We start from the raw sequence: 22,624 nt of genomic DNA on the forward strand, positions 1-22,624 counted from the left end.
ATGTAATGATTGTGGAAAAAACGTGTTCAAAAAGCAGCCAACAATTACCACTACTTGCAATACATGCCAGCAATCTCATAAAGAGGACAGTGACGTGGATGTTGATTAACTTTGAACCCACCTTGAGTCTACATATTGTGGAAAAACATATCCAAAATAGCACTCAATCATTACTGCCCCCTGCAATAAGTATCAGCATTATCACAAGCTCAGTGACATGGATGTTGATTAGGTTAGATGCTGTTTTTTTTGTGTGTGTTTTGTTCAGTGTGTTCACTCATATTTAGCAGTGTTGTAATTTAATTTAAACGTATACTTTTGGTCAACAATGATTTGTCTTTACTAAACCTAAATGCTTCAAAACATACAATTTGCATCATGCACAATGCTGAAAAATGTGAATAATCGATCACGGTCGAATTGCCGTCGTCGCGAGCGTAAACGTGAATTGGCAGTATGTGAGATTGATAGGAGATATTGAACGAATTATATCGCACTTTTGACAACTAAGATGTTTAGCATTTGTATATTCTATCACGTGTGTAACTTGAATATAACTTTTTATGTACAAACATGAATTTTCAGTAACTAGTTTCACATATCTTACAATGTCTTTCCACTAACAAAATATGGACTTCATGTAAACGCTTTTAACAATTATGCACTGCCATCTTTTACCTGTAAGAGATAGCATGTTTCCTCAAAATTGAACTTCGATTATACCATTCTTCATAGTCTTGACACGAGCAGTTCCTCGCCATCTGTATTAATATATCTGCTGCGAAATATAAACTTTAATTAAGTCCTTTCTACACACTTAGAACGCTTTAGTTTGTTCCTTAGTATTTAATTATTTTTTTTTCTCCTGTGTGTTTTTTAACATGTGCATTGCAAAACGTGAGCTCCATATAAATCTTCTTTTCACCTGTGTGTTTTCATATGTGTAAGAGTTTCATCTGTGTATTAAAATGTCCTGCCAAACTTGAACATAGACCAAACACTTTTCCACAATCATTGTATGTGTGAAGTTTTCCACTTGTGTATATTAAAATTTGTCTTGCCAAGCTTGAACGCGAATGAAATGACACACTAGAATCAGAAGTTTCTAACTCATTATTGCTAGATTTTACAGGATCGCGCTTTTAATTTTATAGAAGTGTTGAAATACCGATATATTAGTACAATGGTCTAAAATTTTGTATGCTGGTTCGTTTCGACAGGTGTGACGTTGTCTTACAGTACCAGATACTTATAACGTAAACAGTAGGTTTTTGAATAAAACTTAAAACCTGATTTAACATCTTTTCTTATAAAACGAGTGAAAAGTTGGTAAGTCAGTATACTCAACAACTTCTGAGCACACAATAAAGAATAGGTAAGGAATACGAAACATAAGTACGAACTTTATTTTTAACAGTCCACATGCACATTAACTTTACATCATCATCCCGCGCTTCAGTAACGACTGTGAGCGAGAAGGAATAGAAGGAACTTTTGGTACACACCCTCTTTCCGAACATACAGCACGAATTCCGGTGGTCATTAACACTTTGGATAAGAGTGCCATTAATGTCGCTTTGAAATCAAAGACGTCAACAACTGGAGTGCAATCATGTTCGCTATTATTAGTGAGTCATTTTTTGGCACATACACCCTTAATACGATTTTAACCTAAAGTTTGTCTGATCAGTTTAACCGATTTGGAGGAGACGAGGACTTGATTTTTTGATTGCTTTTTATCTTCAATTTATCCACAGTTCCTGTGAGTGTGCATGAAAGAATGTCCTGGAAACGGGTAATATAAATATATAATGTGAAAACAGAATTCCGCAACCATGTATCGTCCAGCAAGATGCAGCCAAAACGCAGATGGTCCAGAAAGTCCTAGTGTTGGAATAGACATGGAACAAGTTTTTCCACTGGATCTACACTTATAGCTCATGAGGAAGGTGCACCCTCATTCTGGATGTGTCCAACTCCCTTACATATAAGAAGTCTCAGGAAGGGGTATATTCGGAGATTTTATCTTTACATTTAACATTTACTTGTGAAATCGTCATTGGAATCTTCCTGGGCGTCAGCCATCTTTTCACTATGCAGCAAACCCTGTGGCGGGAAAGCAGAAGCGCCGTTCGTAGGGTACATGCGGAACCAATTTACCGTAACACCTGCCCCCAAAATACGAACTTAACAAATTGTCTTCTAAAACTCACATTCCACTACAAAGGGGAGGTAGGACATATCAAAGACTTAATGTGGTCTGATTCCTTTAACATTTAATTCTATTGTAGACGTCTTTAGTAGGGTATTTATAGTGAACTTAACATTCCTTTCAAAAATTGACTTAACAACTTATGAGTGCGTAAAATATTTTTTGTATATACTATGCCTACATACGTGTCTTACCAAAGCTGAATCGAAACTACATCCTATTGAACACCCTACGCCTGTCTTTGGTTATTGAACTGTGCTTCAACATGCGATTTGCCGAACGTGAACTACCAATAAATGTTTTTCTACACTCTCCGCGCGTGTGAGATTTTTGTTCTCTAGATGAGCATTTAATTTGCTATATGTGAACCTTGTATAAATACCATGCCACGCTCTTTGCTATTTCACTTGTGTAAAGAAATGCCTTGCAAGGTTTGAGCGTAGACTATATCCTTTTCTACATAATTCACGTGTGAGATTTTGGTCCTGTGTGGATCAACACGTATGAAAGTTGAATAAATTCCATTTCAGGATATTTGCACGTGTGAGATTTTGCTCCTGTGGATGTGTCCAGTCAAACTTGAAGGTCGATTAAACGCCTTACTGCAGTCTTGGCATGTGGGTTTTTTTCCTGTATGGATTAACATGTGTGTAGCCAAAGTTGAACGTCGAATAAATACCTTACCACACTCTTGGCATGTCTAACCTTTTTCTCCTGTGTGGATTAAGATGTGTCTAGCCAAATTAGAACGGCGATTAAATGCTTTACCACACTCTTGGCAAGTGTGAGGTTTCTCTCCTGAGTGGATTAACATGTGTCTAGCCAAAGTTGAACGCTGATTAAATGCCCGACCACACTCGTGGCAAATGAGAGCTTTTTCTCCCGTGTGGATTAAGATGTGTGTAGCCAAATTTGAACGTAGACTAAATCCCTTACCACACTCTTGGCAAGCGTAACCTTTTTCCCCTGTGTGGCACTTGTGACGTTTCTCCTCTCTATGGATTAACATGTGTCTAGTCAAACTTGAACGTCGATTAAATGCTTTACCACATTCTTGGCAAGTGTGAGGTTTCTCTGCTGAGTGGATTAACATGTGTGTGGGCAAACTTGAAAGTTGATAAAATGCTTTACCACACTCTTGGCATTTGTAACCTTTTTCTCCAGTGTGGATTAACATGTGGCTAGCCAAATGTGAACGTTGATTAAATGCCTTACCACACTCTTGGCACCAGTGAGGCTTCTCTCCTGAGTGGATTAACATGTGTGTAGTCAAACTTGAACGTCGATTAAATGCCTTACCACACTCTTCGCAAGTGTAACCTTTTTCCCCTGTGTGGATAAACATGTGTGTAGCCAAAGTTGAACGTCGATTAAATGTCTTACCACACTCTTGGCAAGTGTAACCTTTTTCCCCTGTGTGGATTAACATGTGTGCAGCCAAAGTTGAACGGTGCTTAAATGCCTTACCACACTCGTGGCAAGTGTGAGGTTTCTCTCCTGAGTGGATTAACATGTGTTTGGCCAATTTTGAACGTCGGTTAAATTCTTTACCACTCTTTTGGCATGTGTAACCTTTTTCTCCTCTGTGGATTAACATGTGTCTAGCCAAATGTGAACGTTGATTAAATGCCTTACCACACTCTTGGTACCTGTGAGGCTTCTCTCCTGAGTGGATTAACATGTGTGTAGTCAAATTTGAACGTTGATTAAATGCCTTACCACACTCGTGGCATGAGTGTAGTTTTCCTCCTGTATGAATTAACATGTGCGTAGCCAATCTTGAAAATACACTAAATTCCATTCCACATACTCCGCAGATGTGGGATTTTTCACCTATATGTAATAACTTACCGCTTGACAAAGTTGAACTTTGACTAAAGCGTTTATCACTCTTTTGGTACGTATCACGCTTTTCACTTTCCTGTGGCAGCATATGAATTGACAAACGTGATCGATGAAATCCTTTGCCAAACTGCATCGAAGTATGTGATTCCACATCTGAATGAGAAATTGTTTCCTTTAATGTAATAAACGTATCCTCTTCTCCGTGGAAAGCTAATACGTTAGAGTGCCTATAACAAGTTCAACCAACAAGGAAATGTGAATGGAGATAATGATTAAATAGCAACAAAAGAATATAATCATTCGCTATATTTCATGATAAGATTATACTTAATTTGTTTTATTACATAAAATATTGTAGAAATATGAAATGGAGTACCACAGAGAAGTCTCCATATCTCTCTATTCCCAAAATAACAGGCTGTAGTTTGTTTCACTAAATCAAATTGAACCATCATTTATATCGTGCCGGTCAAAAGTGTCATTTATATCGTGACCAGGTAATGGCGCCTGCTTTTAAACAAATGCACAGTCAAGAATCACTCGTCTTTAGAATGTGCATATCTGTCAAAAAGAATAAAACAAATACGTCTAGAATAAACCATCATTCAGTAACAACTAAAAAGATGTCATAAATTGCATGTGAATTTCTCAATTTATAACTTAGCTTTTCTTGTTTCCAATCAGTGTGCTATAATATCAATTTCAATAAACTGCGTACATACGCTTCTATTTCATGGTTGTTTGTGTTATTGTATTTTCAATCCGAATAATCCAATGTACCAGACTAGTTTTCAGGAAGAGAAAGGTATGCACATATATTAAACATACTATAGTAATATTTTCTAGTACTGTATATTTTTATGATTGCTCTATATACATTATTTATAAGTAGCTGCCGTGCCACTGCTTATTAAAATTTTACGATCAAAAATACCAGAAATCCTATTCTAAACATACAAAAAACACACTTATTTTCTGTAAGTTGGCCACTTTTTGATGGATCCGATGGTGGCCAACATAGACAGGTTTCACTTATCCGTTACTCTTTCACTTCTATAGAGATAAATGTTGAAAAAATTGTTAATTTGAAGCATTTCTAATTTGAATAGAAAGTTAAGGAAGAAGGTGGAAGGTATCGTTGGGACGCTGATCCGATCGCAGAAGAGCTGCTCGACATCTTATACTCTTTTTCTCTGTGAAAATTAAATAGCAGGATTATTAATCACTTACTAAACAACAGCTGCTACATACCTGTTACCATTTTCGTTTTGTAGCGATAAATGTTGAAACCGGAGACGGATAATTTTAGCCACGTGCACTTTGAATTAAATTTCAACGGAAAAAATAAACATACTATTTGAATCGATTACAGGAAACTACAACGTGATAGATTTTAGCATTCTACCTCTACGAAAATAAGTACTGAAATTGAAAGTAATAGTAAATTTCAAGTACTTCCGTATTTAACGGTGTCGTGAATAGTCATTATATATTGTATACAGACGCTCAGTCGCTTGCAGAAAACTGATTCTGGTTATCTGCTTGTTCTATGGCAACGAAAGTTGAAAACTATATCGAATCGGATGTAACAGTAAATTTGAAAACCGTTCGTTTTTGGGAGAGCTCTGTGGTAATCACGATATGTATAATTTAAAAATTGAAATGTTTCTAGAAAGCCGCACTTCGCTGTCTGTTACCTTCTCAGTTCTGTAGGGATGAATGCTGAAATCAGAAATGGCTAATTTGAAACGCTCACGGTTTGAATAGAGGGTGGACGAAAGAGATGGACGTATTATTGAGAAGCTGATTCGATTGTACGAAACCGTATCTCGATATCTCTAATCGTCTTTACTCTACAGAAATCAGTATTGAAATTACCAGTTTAGAAAATTTCAGTAACTTCCGATTTCGTAACGTACTGTTGGTTATGATATGCCACTACATACCCTCAATCAGTTGCATAAACCATTTGTTAATGTCTGTTACGGTTTCCATCCTACAATGACAAATATCAACACCACAAATGGTTAATTTAAATCGCTCCGCCCTCAATAGCGCTTAGTGGAAATGTGGAAACTTATCTTAGAACGCTCAGCTGATTGTAAAAACGCACCTCCATAACTCTTACCGCGATTGTCATATAGAAATAATTATTGAAACCAAAATTAATGTTGAATTTGAGCTATTTCTTCTTTTGGTAGAGTGTTGTAGTCATTTTATGTTCAAAGCTCAATTGTTTTTTGAAAGACGTCTCCTTGCTATGTTTCTGTACTCTGGCGATAAAATTTAAAATTGGAAGTGGCTAGTATAACCTGGTTTGGTTTGATTAAGAATTCAACGCAGAAGATGGAACCTATGCCTGTGGTGCATCATCCCATGCAAAAAGTCGCTTCCTGATAGCTTTTACAGTGTTCTTTCTACGGAGATCAATTTTGAAACCAGTAGTGCTAGGAATATCCAGGATACTAGCGATATGTTGTTTTGAGACGCTGAATTCTTGGCAGCAAACCGCTTCCACTTTCCTGTTACCGTCTTCGTTCTACAGCAATAAACGGTGAAACCGGTACTGAAACTGGCAGCAATACAGAATTTGGAAAATAGCCCATTTTGGCAGAGGGTCTACTCAGTCATTATGTGTTGTGTATAGACACAGGATCATTTGGAAGAGTCAATCCCGTTTTCGTTTACCGTTCCGTTCTACGGTTTCGTTAGCTAAGTCTGAAACTAATGGCTAGTCTGAAGAAAATTCGGTTTGAGTATACAGTTAACCGAGGAAATTGAATCTACTCGAAGGACGCTGAAATATTTATAAGAAACAGCATCATGAAAGCATTTACCGTTTATTCTACACAAAAATTACTTTTGAGATTGGATGCAATAGTAAATTTGCACCACGTTCGTTCTCGAAAAGGTACATTGGATAGTAATGAAATTGTGTTAAGACGCTGAATCGTTTGCAAACAAATTATTCTCGCTATATTGCAATATTCACTGTACAGCGATAAACGCTGAAATTCGAAATGGTTAACTTGAACCAATTCAGGTTTGAATAGAGAGTTAAATAAGAAGGAACCTATTCTTTGGAAGCTGAACCAATTGCAAGAAACGTTTCTCTATACTTTCTAACCATCTTGCTCTGATATTCGTTGACAGACGCATGGACGAGCAAATTCGTTCTAGAAGACTGCCGTCACACAGCATAGTTTCGGTCTAAAAACCTTTGTTTGTACTCATGTACATTATGAACAATAGCACACAACTGAGATTTATGTATATAGTTAAAAAATAGTCTTGATATTACGCCAGACTCGACACCAGTTTTGGAATGAATGTTCTAAAAGATAGTGTAAAAATGTATGCGTGTTCAAATAAAACCAATACAATTTTAACACATATACTTTATATTTTTTTATCAGAATAATAATCTATGGGTCATTTTTGAAGAAAAAGAACTATTTGACAATGCGTGTACGTCCGAAAAACTGATACCACCGGGACTAACAGTGAGTGGAAGGCATAGCACACACTCGCAGTAACTTTCTGAATAAAGGAAAAATAACGCATAGCTGTGTAAAAAAAAGTGTGCTTTGGCATCGTTCTATATTTTCTGCAAACATATCCTTACCTAGTCACCGCTAACTTATGAACATTAAAATTGAAATATATAAATAACTATTAACAAATGTAAACATATAGAAATCCATTTTGAAGAAAAGATAGAAAACTGTAAGTATATATAACGAAACCTGTCCGCATGACTTAAGATAACATACGTGAAACGCAAGAAAAGAAATATTAATATTATATGTGAATATATGGAAACATATTTAGAATGAAAAATGTTAAAACTGCTCTGACTTGAACCCACGACCAGTTATTCCAGACATCAACGCGTTAACCATCTGACCACCGAATCATCCTTGGAAGTATTGGTTTGTCCGTTTTATTTACTGTGCAAAAATGCGAAATTAAATCAAAATGTAAAATGTTTCATACAAAATTTAAGTACTATACACAGCATAACCCCTTAAAGACAACGTTTCGGCTATCACCGACCTGAGGCGCGTTTTGGAAATTAAAAATAGGACAATTTTGATTTTAAACTTTATTAACCAAGCCTCGTATAGGGATGGGCAACCTTGAATCTTTTTCCAGCAGTTCGGTTTTTTGTACATTTGTGTTACTAAGCATAGCTGCGGTCTTACGGCCACATATGGTCAAGAAACAGGAACCCTGATCACGTGACTCCTGCATTTCTGCTGACTCTTTCTTTGTATCAGACTTTCGGGACAACCATCCTCTACTTACGCACTGTTATAACTAAAAGCTAATTGGACAATAATTCTGGTCCCGATGGTAAGGTATAAGCTTTGATTTGCTAAAAGAACCTTCAGCGCTTCGAACGCCTGGTCGTTTCTCGGAAGGGCCGCCAAGAATGCGAGTGGGGTGCATTGTTCTAAAGTAAACACACGTTATACTCTTTGAGTGCTCCAATTTCAGGGATTGAGCTTCGCAAGCTAAATCATCGTTTGCATACGTAAGAGCCAATTATTTTTTTTTAGTTTATCATCAGTGATTGTACGATATTTGCATACGCCTCCGTGTAAAATATTTTTTTTTCTAATATTGTGCAGAAATCAGCAGTGAAGTGACTAATACATATATGTTATCACCCTAATATTCGTTTGTAATCTCAGTTTTGTGTGACAAACTCTGGCTCCAAATTATTGAAAAGGAAGGAATAATTGTGCCGGCTTGGACGATCGCTGATTACTATCAGCAGAGGACTCCAGCGGACCCTTGGGATTATCCGACGTGAAACGCCTGAGATCCTAAAGGAGTTGACCGGTCGAAGATTATTCTGAGTAAGTGAAATCTTAATTTATCAATAGTGCCACATGTATTAAAAGAAAAGAAAATAAGATAAAGAGGGAAATAAAAGAAGTTAAAACGGCCGTAAACATATACAGTAAAAGCTACTTGTTCATTTGTAATCTTTTGATGTTCTTTTAATTTGTATCAATTACATTCAGTATTATTACATTTTCTATACAGTTTAACCAAGTTTTGTGATTTGCACCGCAAAATTTGTTTGTTAATATCTGATCTTAATTTGATCATGTGCTCACTTTTTCGTTTTTGCGGTATCTATGTTTTGTGTATCGTTCTCCCACCAGCTTCGGTTTATGACAAAACGTAGATACGGAAGAAATCGTGATTTACCGTAGCAAAGCTGGGAGAAACGCAATAAACAAGTGACAGAGAGAGAGAGAGAGAGATATGTAAGCTATTGGGGAAAAGACGAAAATCAATGTGAAGGTTACGATTATATTTACAAGATTTTAACAACTACCAAAAAACACGATTTCAACCAAATGGCGACCGCTTTCCGGATTAAATTATAATAATCTTCCTACAACTGCTTTTACAATACCATTAGATATACAGATAACGTGTTGAGTTTTGAATCTGATTAGCTTAGTGTCGACAGTCAATTTTCATCAACTCATGCGCGAACACTATCAATTAAAAATAAAGAACAGGGATAGATAAAAACAAAAAGTGCTGTAGATTTTTCATGTAAGTTAAGTAAATAGGTTTTGACTTGGAGAGCGACAGAGAGATTAATGTAGCTCATAAAAAATTTTCTTGTTGATTTTTAATGCTACATAGATGTGAGTGGATAGCAAACAGCTGATTGAGTACACACACACATACATGTTTTACACTATGCACCTTCATATGCATTTATGAATAAGAGAAAATGTTTTGTATATGGTACTAGTTCATATCTGTGTTAATTTTATATTGAAGCACTTCACAAAGTGAAACCTGAGTTGTGAATAAAAGAAGGATTGATTGTTAATGGTCGTAATATCAAAATTCTTAGTGTTTCATTTTCTAAGTACACGTTTCTTATTTTCATATTAAACTTAGACATTTATATTTTTGTACTTTGAATTAGTTGCTCGTAATTCATAACAATATGGAGGCTAGTGTTTTAGAACAATTTCAAGCAACGTTGACAGATGAATTAGGGAAACAATTAGAAACCATTGCTCAGAAAATGGAAATGAATATTGGACGTGTAGGACAAAAAATAGCTGAAACAGTAGGTAAATTTCATCAGTCTGTAACAGAAGCGATTTGGGAGCGTAGGAGCGAATTGAATGCAAAAAGTAGACAGTTTACGTAATAATATCAAAGTAGCCAATAACTTCTTAACTGATGTACGCTCTGAATTAGTTAACGCGGCCAATCATGTTCAGTTACTGCCGAGTTTAAAAATCGTGTAATGGAATGAAAAAAAGGTCTCACTGGGTTCTATGAATACACGCGAAGGGCACAGGTTGAGTGTAGGCAAGCCAACAAAATACAACAGTGCAAGGAAGTGCAAGGCGGAAAAGAAACCGTAAATACTCTTGAATTCGAGCCGGCCCACTTTGTGGAACATATGTGCCAAATAAACCAGAAAGTCGATTACAGTCAGGAAAAGAAAATGTGCAGTGTAGAGATAGCGAGAAAGGAAGAATCGTTGTGTGTACCTGCAGACAATTATGCTTCTAATGTAATTGTTTTACCGGCAAGGGATGCCAATATTTCACACATGATAATCGCGAGCGTTGAGGTTGCGCGTATCCGCCCTCTCGAAGAAGCCAGGGAAGGCTTGAGACATCAATTGTTGGTTTTGTGTGATAACGAAGTTACAATGTTGTCGGTTTTGTGTCGCCGGCATATGGTTTTGCACGACTTAACAAATTCAAATTTGTCTTTGTAACCGTGTATGTCTAACGTGAGTTGCATTTTAGTGCTGCAAATCCATTCCGACTTTATCAGGTTTGAGTATTGTAGAAGGAAACGACTTTAAATTTACAGTTTACAGTGTAGGCCCGCCAAGCGAATTGTGTTTTACGTAGTGTACGTCTCGTACATAATCAATCGGTCCGAAATGTTTACCGTAAACAAGCGTGAAAGTAACACTTCCAATAAAGCACACGCAGTCAAAAGTATATTTCCGTTACAGAGCCGAAATGTAACACCAAGGTTAAGAAGAAAAAAAAAGTTAGCCAATGATACCCAGCTGAGTTTTCGTAATACATTAGTTAACGTAAACTCGATTTCGAGGAGCATAATCAGCAGAATTAAAATGAGCAGACGTGATCAGATCAGTACATCAGATGCAACTTTTATTAGTTTTCAGTTGCCGAAATGTGTGAATTTTCAAGCTAGTACTTCACTATTGCGAAATTGTAAAGACCGAAAATTTATGTGTAGCTCTACTAAAAATGTAGAAGTGTTGGTTGCTCGTGATGATAACAATGTTCATCGACCTCCACGTACAGCGTACTCTCAGCGCGCACAACCACGCATTAGGCGTGCAGTAGGAAATAAGTTGAGAATAAAAGAAAAGTGCTTTGGTAAGCGTAACTCGCAACGAACTAAACTCAGTCAAAGACGAACTACATGCAAATTAAAGTCGAGCTATAGGCGAGCTTATTTTGAGGCAAACATGCGGAAAAGTATACATCGACTCCGAAGAGTACTAAAAAGCTTAAGCGAAAACACGTACGAACATTGTATAGCAAACTACATGGCAAATATAGTACTAGTAAGTGCAAACATACAAAGAAATTTATGACAGGTATCGTAATGCAGCGTAAATCCAATCGTCGTAAACGAAGGCGTGTCATTACGTGGAAATTTAGTAAATGCGCTGTAAAAAGGACAAAAGTTCCGCAAATTAAACAAACTAACTGGAAAAGTACACGGAAACGTGCTAAATTACAGCTTCAAGCGTAACCGGCACAGATGGAAAATTAAAATCTTAGCGCAGAAAAGCGTGAACTTCACCCGAACTCGGACTAAACCCCGGAAGAGATGAGAAATCAGAAATACTGAATTTAACCTTTAAAATTTTTAGAGAATGAAAAAAGGAATATTGTTTTTTTATTTGATTATTCCCTCGAAATTCGAAGGTTACTTTTCAAACTGTGTGCCCACCACCACTGACGCGCGTCCAAGGAACCATCAATATCGCTCTACAATCTGGTACGTTCACATAGATGTCATGTTTTATGATTTCCTTACAGCTTTTGGAGATGATACATGAATGTGGAAAGGAGAGGAAGGACAGCATCGGAAATTTTAAACAGGAAATTTATTTAGGAAGCAATTTTGGACTTCGAAATTGTAATAATACCCCACCACTTTATATCTTTCTCTCATAAAACCTTGGATTCATAGCCACCATCATGCTTTCCTAATGGAAACCTGCATTCAAGAATGAAATGCAGCTTAGACCATGTAGTTTTCTATGCTAGTAAAAAATTTTGTTTGAAAGGCGGGATGTACTTGATAATATCGTATTTACGATAATATTCGTAATCTGGACTGTACAGGGCTAATTTATAAATAACGCTTCGCTGCCATTTTATGAGTACATCTTATTAACCCACAATGAAATTTGACTTAATATCGCTTTGAAATGAATCTAAATAATAATGATGATGTCAGCATACAGGAGTTCTATATGGAAGAACGAAAATCGTTTATAAAATGCCCTTTCTGAAGGTACAACGAAAACATTATCTGATAAAATGCTGCTGCCCCATAAAAAAAAATTGAAACTAACTTTACTTAGAAATCGATTTGTAGCCATAATTACAACCCCCTTTAAAGAAAACCCAAAAAGAAGAAACGGACGTCGGGCACATTTTTTAAAGATATTAACATTCTATTTTGTAAAAAAAAAAAACTGCATAGTTATTTTGTATTGATAAATCTATTGTTAATCTTCTATTCCAAAGCTTTTCTTAAATAAAAAATACAAAATCCTGCGGGACTTGTATCTATGGCCATTCTCACTTCTGTCTAAAATCTAAAAGCAGAGTGACAAAATTTATTTCACTCACCTAATAAGAAAGACGTGATATCAAATTATATTCACTGCAGTTAGAAGCAAAATAACTGGCAATAGCTGTTGAGGTTCGAAAGATGTTTCAAATAGAATGGTTGGGAAATTTTTCATTGTTCGTACCTGAGATATTCTTACATTCCTTTACATTATCAAATAAGATCTCAATTCATTTCATTCGCCTAAAATAAATGAGACGGTCTCAAATTCTATCATCCGCAGAGTAGGAGCCGTTCTGATCACCAAGTTTAATGCTACGATCAAAATTAATTTCATTGTTTGTCAGTACGGACATTAAAACTTTCCTTCTTCATTAAAGAAAAATACTCACGAGTTACATGCCTTTTCTACTAGGAATAGAAGGATGTCAAATACATACTTCTGCGATAGGCTCTATTACCGACCTAAAGGGTGCAACTCTGACGCTTTCTTCATCGGTTTGGTATTTCGTAAATTAGTGTTGGAAGGCCTCACTTCAATTTTTACGGCCATATATGGCCGAGGAACAAGGACTGTTCACGTGATAATAACGTGCTTCTTGAATGTTCCTTTGAGTCTGATTTTCGGGACAATCACCACTTTCCACCTACGCACTTTTATAACTAAAAGCTTATTGGATAATAATTCTGGTCCCGACGCTAGGAGTGAACATCGGGTTTTTCACGGTTGGCCATATACAAGCTTTGGTTTGCTAACTAGAACGCTCAGTGTGTGTGTGGTACGCGTGCCTGTTTGGCACTTTGCAGAGCACCCACCAAGGCGAGTGGGGTGCGTTATTTTTCAAAAGTAATAGAAGGAAGCGCTCCCCTTGGAAGGGTTGAGCTAAAGTGAAAGTTTAATTTTGTGAGTTATCTCAAATGAAGTAATATATACATATATAATACGTCCTGACATTCTCAAGTTTGTCTGTAATATCAGTTTTCACGTAAAGAACGTTTGAGTTCGAATCGTCGAGTAACAGGAAATACCACCATCAGTTAAGACTATCACTTACTTCTACCAGCGAAATTACCTCCGTAGCTCCAAACTTATCTTAGCCTCCGCCCAAGAAACCTTCTGTGAACCTGTTATCTAGTGAATTCTACCCCAGGGCCCGAGTGATATTAGCTGACCGGTCGAAGATTAACTGTGAGTAGTTAAAACATTGATTCATTAACATATTTAAAAGCCACCACCTCGTTGAACGTACTCAAACAGAATTAAGAGAGGAAAGGTTAAAATAATCAAAGAACGTCAATAATAGTTTCTTGATTGCTTGTAATTTTCTGTGTCATTTTAATTGTATATTTCGTATTTAGGAATATTATACTTTTACATACGTCTTGTGATTTATATTTTAGTAATTCTTGTCCGTTGATACTTTTGTCAAAATCCACCGTTTATACATATTTTATTTTACGGTACTTATATTTTATTGATCTGTGTGCCCAGCTTCGGTTTCAATAAGATATAAGTGCGCAAGCGATCGTGACCTGCCGTGGTAAAGCTGGGGTAAGTGCAAATGAATATTTAGGTTTACAGAATTTCAACACCGGCAGGGAAAAACAGGATCACAGCTCAGAGGAGCGCAACAAAAATTTGAATTGAAAAGGTCTTGAAATAGAACGAATTGAAACTTTCTTTATAGTTTCCAGCTAGGGATATTCTTACAAATTTCTAAATTGTACAAAGAACAAACTCTTAATTTGTTAAACTTAACTACTAAAAATGAAAATAAATAAATATTTTTTTTCCGTAAAGGTGGTTGTAGAATAGTTGCAAGTAAACGGTAAAATCCGAAACAAGTTAGGAAAATATTTCCAATCCTTATCTCCTCCAAAATTTTTGAGGATTTTACAGAACGAATGGGCCTAAATATGAATCAAACAATTTCTTACTTTTTTATTTATTTGGGACGTGTTTCCAAGCTGTAGTGATTATTGATGTCATTTTCGATTTCGAGTGGTGAATGTTTTAAAAATTGTTATAAAGATTTTTATACATCAATGGAATCATTATCTATTGTTCTGGATTACTCAATAGGTTATTGTTATTAATATATATTTTTCGGTTATATCTTTTGCATGCTATAATAAACAAATGATAAACAATACGAATTTTTTGCGCAGTATTTGATAAAAATTCTTATTATAATACTGTACAAACTTGTATTTTACCAGACGCCAGGCGAAATAACACTAGCTTCAGGTAAAAATTGCATATACAAAGAATTTTGAAATAAGAAACTGATAAGAATAAATAAAAAAAACACATTCTTGCGATTTCCATGTATATTCCCGGTACATTTGTAATTCCTTATCATAATTATAATAATAATTATTATTATAAAATTTAAGCAAAATAAATACTAATTAGCCACACCTACTGCGCCAGAAGACTATGGATTCGATACTGGTAGCGGCCCCATTTGATCATATTCTCATCTCTACTCCTCCTAATACTTTGGGGTCTTTCACGTCTATAGTACCCTTCTCCATAATGTTACTTATAAGTGTATATTAACTTACTGTTATAAATTAGTATACGAATCGAGCTTGATACTCCTAACGTGATGACAGAGAGAGAGAAAGAGTAAATTAATAACATCATCTTAGCACTTCCTCTTCCCCAGTTAAGGTTAACCAAATAATGGTATATAATCTACTGTTTATTAAAAACTATGATGTCTTGCATAAAAATACTTTGAACTACCATAAGGCGGGGTTACATTGCACATCGGGCGTTACTTTGCACAAAATTTTAAAAGAGTTTCACAGCTTTCTCTTGGGAAAACCATGAGCAGTAAAGAGGAAGTTTCAACTGCCACCGTAAGATAGAACATGTAACTGTATTTTGGCTATAATTTTGGCGGTTAAATTCAGTTCCAATTACCAAGAAAGTTTGTTCTTGTAGAGGTATTGAAAGCAGTCACTGTAAAGGCTAATAAAATTTGAAAGATATCATCGATAAGAATTTGCATCAAAGTTAAGTTAGTTTCGTAGAATACTACCATGTATAGTGAGACTTTGAGGCAGTAGTTGAAATGTGTAACGTTTTAAAGTCATAAAAAACGTAAAACTGGGAGAAGGTGTTTCAGCCTCTACTCGCGGTATTTGCACCGGTCCAAGATAACACTTAGATAGGAAATTATTATCACTGGAGCCTCCTGTGTTTTAAATTTAGGTAAATTTCCTATTTACGTAGACACCGGAATGAATTTGTTGTTAGAAAATAAATTGTGAACAGTAGCGTATCCAGAAAAGTAGTTTGAAGGAGGCTTGATTCAAAAAAACTGTTTTTTTTGGGGGGGGGGAGTGGGCTTGCAATTTATACATGTAGAAATCACTAACAACAGATTTTTAGGCAAATATTTACTTTCAGTCAAACAGTGACTGCAACCGATTCATCTGATCCGGTTACCGGAGCAGTTTACGAATCATTCCTAAACTGCTCCCGGAACTGGATCAGATGAATCGGTAACAGTTACTGTCCGAGTCAAAGTGATGTAGAATGTTAAGAATTATCCTGTAAGTACAAAGGCCAAAATGTTACTAAACACTATACCTAATCAATCCAGGTGAAGCGGTGACTATCAACATTGATATTTAAATCTACTGCTTCCCCAACACCCCACTCAAGTACCTTAAAAACATCCCAAAAACCAATATTTAGTCAAACCAGTACTATAAAGCTAACGTAAGAAGGAATTAAAAAAGTCACTCATCACTAATTATAAATCAGTGCAGCATGACGAGGAAAAATAAATTACATCTCACCAAGATAATGGAACCACCAGGAACAAAACAAATACTTTGCCAAATACTCAAATCCAAAGCAAATCAAGAATAAAAATAATATCAAGTAAAATGGAAAGCACTCACCGTTTCGCCATACCAGAACTCTCATGTATAATGAACTCATAATTGATGATTCACGAAAAAATAAGATAGCAAGAACACATGCGCAATACTCAAGTTCACATCACTGAAAAATGTTCCTTTCCGCACAGACGTCGATTTATTAAAGCGAGCACACTTGTTATTATTACAAACAAGGCTTACAAATAAACACCCACTTTTACCATACGTCGGAAATATTTTCAGTCTTCGGCCATAACCATGACAGGTGTTCTCTAACTCAAATAAACCACACAATGCTGCAAACGATATGAGTTAATATCCGAATCTAATACAAACTTATTTAAAAACGACAAGTTCAAATTAAATTCATGTTACGGTTTCTGAATCGCACTTGCTAACTCGATCGTCGCTATGAAACGAAAATTCAATTACCCGCGCACTGCATTCCACACATACAAGCAGACAGAACATGAGACGTCACAGTAACACACTACTATATAACTACAGAGACACCTAGTGAGAAAAATATGAACTACCACCAATTTTTCAAAAAGAATGTTACACAAAAGGCACGAACAGTTCCAACAAGTGACTCAGGCAGAAAGTTCCAGCAAGTGACTGAACCGATAAGAACCGATTAAAGTCACTGTTTGAGTCTAATTAATTACTTGCCTTAAAAAAAAGATCATGCAATTTTGGGTCATGCAATCATGCAGCCTAAAAGTTACAAACCCCATAAATCTTCCACTGATTACGGTTCAAATGATAAATTTAGACAAAAGGAATAACCTTATGAAATCAATTCACGAGGAGCAATTTTCCTGTTCGTGAGTTGGCACTTTTGTGGGACATATGCTAAACTATTAGAATGTGGTTCCTGAGTCGGTACCAGAAAATACATAATTTTCTTTACAAATATGGATAATTCAAACTAAGTACTGATACCGGTACCATCATTCTAATATTATAAAATTCATGCAGTATTGTGTAGAAAGTAAAATGTTTAAATACTGAAGGGAAAACATTGCACAGAAACGTATATTCAACATACTTTTTGTATGTTGTGCAAAGTAACCCCACCAATGAAACATTTCACATTTCAATTTCAACAATTAAACAAAGTCCCATTATGCACACTAGTATTCTACGAAACTGACTTAATATTGACGGAAATTCTTTTAAAATTTAGCGGTCTTTACAGTGACTGCTTTTCATACCAGTTCAACAACAAACCCTCCCGGTAATTAGAACTGATGCTGATCCCCAAAATTAACGCCAAAACACAGTTACAGGTTAGTTGTCTTATAGGGTAGTTGAAACTTCATGTTTACAGTTCATGGTTTTACCGACAGAGGTCTGTGAAACTCTTTTCATATTTTGTGGGAAGTAATACTCGATGTGCAAAGTAACCCCTTGTTACGGTAGCTACTAACAACTAGTGATAGGTAAATTCCCGGGAAGATATTTTTCGGGAATATTCCCGAGAAGATTCCCAAAATGGGAATTTGTCCGAGAATTTATGTACAATCAGAAAGAAAATTGCATTCTATTACTATATTATGATTTCAAAGTTGAATTAATTTTTATATCACAGCATATTATTACTGTTGTCCACAGAGGATTCTTTAAAATATATATTCTGAACGGTACTATGTTACTTTATTAACACTTTGTTACATTTAGAGAGTACGCATAAATGTATATTTATTTACAATATGTTCTATCAATTAAATATGTATGAAAAAAATATATAGTAAGTCCTAATACTTTTAAACCACTAAACAGTTTACATTTATATGTAAGTGGTTTTGCTAAACTTGACTCTACTACTGATATTATAAACACGTTAAATTTATAAATGTTATAAACCAATTAGATTGGGTAAATGCAAGAAGATACATGTCTCACCAATTTATCAACATTTGTGCATACATATTTATGTTCACAAAATTTGCAAGATACTTACTTATCTTTATATTTTAGCACGTAACATTGCCACACACGACCTTTCATTCTACATATTTCTCGAAATTCCATACGTTAATTCACATGTAAGGGAAGTCCGAGTACCTTTTCAGAAAATAGTCAGAGATAGTGATTGGTAAATTCCCGGGAAGATTCCCAAAAATGGGAATTTTCCGGGAATTTATGTACAATCACAAAGAAAACTGCATTCATTATTATATTATGATTTCAAACATAAATTCGTTTTTATATCAGAGTACGTTATTACTGTTGTCTTTAAAATGTATATTCTGAACGATGTTATTTTATTCATATTCAATTATATTTAGAGAGTACGCATAAATGAATATTTACAATAGGGGCCTATGAAAGTAAATATGTTTCAAAAATGGTATAGTAAGTCCACATACTTTTAAACCACTAAACAGTTTAAATTTACATGTACGTGGCTTTTCTAAACTTGACTCTACTAGTGACATAAACATATTAAATTTTTAAATGTTATAAACAATTTTATCAACATTTGCGCATAAATATGTATGTTTACGATATTCTTTCCTATCGTAAACAAGATACTTTCTTATCTTTATAATTTTGCATGTAACATTGCCACACACGACCTCTCTTTCTCCCCTTTCTCGAAATTTCATGCCTTAATTCACATGTAAAAGAAGTCCGATCACCTCTTCAGAAATTCGAGTCACAGAGAGAAGGCCGACGTCTATTACTAACGGTGGTTCAGGGTTTATTAATAGTACTTCATCTCTATTTCTACATAATTTTAAATTACTTAACAAAATGATTCGTTTTCATCATTTGTAAATTAGTACTCTGCTAATTTTGGCTGTTCGTCAGCATTGGGGGCCAGCTTTTGCACCTACTTTTTTGCGATATTCTATTCCGATGCGGTAGTTTTATAGTTTCATACGTTAAATTACGTTACCAACATTAAATTCAAACATCTTTGCAGAGCGAGCGTTAGCGAATGAAGGCGGGTTAGAGCCCCGCATAGCACGTTGTATTCTATCTTTGTTACCAACAATTCACGTTCTTTCTCACATAAATCACTTTCACTTACCTTTCTGTTTTGTATAAATCCCCTACTGCCCAAAACAAAATGCGTTCGATTTTTTTTTTTTTTTTTTTTTGACTTCTTGAACATCACTATCAACTCATTTCTTCCGTAAATCATCCTATTTTTTGCTAGCTTTGGCCCCCCAATACTAAACAATTACCTTACCTTTTAGTGAAAATGGAAATGGAACTTCAAAAATCATATTATTAGTTATATAAAGTACGTAAAATAATTTTAAATTTTTTAACCTCCAAATTCTTTAAAACCTAGAATTAAATCATAATATATTAAAATAAAGTAATTAGTCATATGGTTCTTATAATTTGGAAGATAAAGTAAAGAAATGGAAATAAATTCCTTCCCCGGAATTTATAGGCCAAGGAAAAAACCCGGGAATATTCCCATTTTTTAAATTCCTTCCCACCGGGAATATTCCCACTGCCCATCACTAGTAACAACTGTAAGCGTAATGAAGTATCAAAATTCAATGTGGCAAATCATAACACGGAACTAGAAAAGTGTTCGGGAATGAAGGAATCCATATAATTAAGAAGTTACGTCCATAATATATTGTGTTACTTTGGAACACAAATATACAAGCAAAAAGAGCATTTCAGGATTTTACCTATAAAATAATTAGGAACGTACAAGAACGCATTCAACACGTAATTCATATAAGTTATTTTAAATACAGAATTTTGCGTATCCTCGTTTACCCACATCCTGCGTAATGCCCTAATCTACATAGCAATCTTATTTTTACCGGCCATCTAGCACATGCTGGTTAGCGTTGTTTTTACAATAATTTATATATCATATACGTTCACTAAGCCCCTAAAGTGATCCTATATTGAGAAATGGAGGTCCATACCCTAGAAATGATTCCTGAGAATGTAAAAACTCGACTTCCTTGAAAGAAATGAGTGCAGTTATGAAGTGGATTGATGTATGGACCTCTACAATTAATGAACATCCAATGTTGGTTAAATATTCTTTATCTTGTATTTTGATTAATTTCTTTTGAAGTCCTCCGGGAAAATGAGACTAGACCCATTTGAGCTAAATCCTAAGTAAAAACACAAACGTCCATAGCTTTTGTTCCAATACATTCCACGTTTAGATTTGGAAAATTTTAGGATAATTACCATTCTCACACTTTGTTATTTTACATAAGTCTCTATACAAATAAACAATATCGTCGAGCACCCATATTTTAAATATGTGCAACAATTAGTGAGAAATGTGTAATCAATAATAAAGAAATAATTATTTTATCAACCTATGAACTACATAAAATTTGTATGAGTAGTATCGATCTTATCATTACTTTTATTTCGTATACAGCTAGTCTATGTGTGCCATGCCATTTCCAAATTGTAGATTACCAACTTACGTTCGAGATATCTCCTATACCTAAATATTTCTCGTGAAGTATTGCTTTTAACCAACAAAGTTTCCGAACGCATGTAACCGTATTATCAATCTGAACCAATTAGTATATGCAAAATTGAACATTACCTTTCTGGTCGAACTGAATTTAAACTTTTTGTTGTTACTTGTTGGGAGTCATTAGAGTACGACGCGCAAGTCTCCTGAACCATTATTTTTCTCAGCGTTTCTATATTACTTTCAAATGCAGAATCTTCTTCGACTGCTAATTCTGATTTCAGCCTATCAACGTTTAATTTCACATCCAAAGAACACATAGCTGTATCCTTGTCCATTGTTTCCTCTCCTTCCGTTGTAGATAATATTAACTCTTTGTTGTCAGTCATCAGTTCGTAGGTCCACCCTTTCCCTTCGAGTGGATCTTCCTGAGGTAAGTCATAAGCAATTTCTTCTTTGCACATCAATTCCACCTTAAAAGACGCCTCACCAGCCATTGTGAATTGAAATATAATAAGAATTTAACACTGTTCTTATACTTCCCTTATATTTTGTTACAAGTGTTAAGAGCCCTCACTACTTCTCTAGCATGTCAGATTCCAGTGTTCTGGGAGCGGGGAGAAGGGTAGCGTAGGTGTGGCCATTCGTCTGTCAGTCGAACTCGTCCTGTAGTGTTTCCACTTTGCATTAAATATCGTTATCGGTACTTAAACATTTTCCTCTTGTTTTGTCATTTGTTAGGAAAATTCTACCACATTCTCATAGGTGACGTATTCACACAAAAGATACTACAAATTTCTTACTGTTCTTCTTGCAGATTTCGTACAGAACGTTAACTTTCTTGTCGAATTATTTTTTTCCTTTAGACAATTCTTTTATATCAGATATGGCAACCTTGAAATTCCGCCCAAAATAGTTCTCATCAGTAAAACGTGTAGATTTCGGTTATAAGTTTTCTTTAAAACTTTTCACTGCTTGAAAACAATCATAGTGAAGAAGTGAACCTTCCTGACATCCCTACAGACACTGATCTCAGCATAAACGATGAATCCTATACTTCTGGGACAGTTTACTGCAATACTTCCGCGATGCTTGAATGGCAATGAAGTTGCATTGTAGTCGACTTCGAAACTACCCTGTACTCTGCAACAGCGCTAGAGTTATGAATAAGCGACATACCACACACACACAAATACACACACACACTCACAACGTGTGAACACAGGTTCTTCTTAGTAATGCGCGCGCAGACTTTTGATACCTGCCGGACAGATAGTAAAATTATTTCCGCACTCCATAGTCCATTGACACGGTTTCCAGCTGTGGAGGAGACCTTTCAGTTCGTCAAAAAGATGAAGGGACTTCGTAATGAGAACTGCTGTGTTGCG

General features: G+C 35.5%; 1 protein-coding gene across 1 annotated transcript; it reads right to left on the bottom strand.

The window, feature by feature from the left end:
* Window positions 1-638: 638 nt before the first annotated feature.
* Window positions 639-22,364, bottom strand: LOC145683145 (uncharacterized). Its single transcript, XM_081754511.1, has 2 exons — window positions 21,369-22,364; window positions 639-4,284 (listed from the first exon to the last, which is right to left on the bottom strand). Exons 1-2 carry the CDS (start codon window positions 21,731-21,733, stop codon window positions 2,913-2,915), a joined length of 1,737 nt encoding a protein of 578 aa, XP_081610637.1. The 5' UTR covers window positions 21,734-22,364; the 3' UTR covers window positions 639-2,912.
* Window positions 22,365-22,624: the final 260 nt, after the last annotated feature.

This window comes from Thermobia domestica, chromosome 1 (assembly GCF_964235325.1).
Source record: "Thermobia domestica chromosome 1, izTheDome1.hap1.1, whole genome shotgun sequence".
In the NCBI taxonomy this organism is placed as follows: Eukaryota; Metazoa; Arthropoda; class Insecta; order Zygentoma; family Lepismatidae; genus Thermobia; species Thermobia domestica.

Excerpts from the sequence above, each read along its gene's own strand:
- LOC145683145 (XM_081754511.1), bottom strand. The coding sequence starts at position 21,733 with ATGGCTGGTGAGGCGTCTTTTAAGGTGGAATTGATGTGCAAAGAAGAA. Across the intron at positions 4,285-21,368 it reads AATTCAGTTCGACCAGAAAG|GCACTCTAACGTATTAGCTT; the intron begins GTAATGTTCAAT and ends AACTTGTTATAG.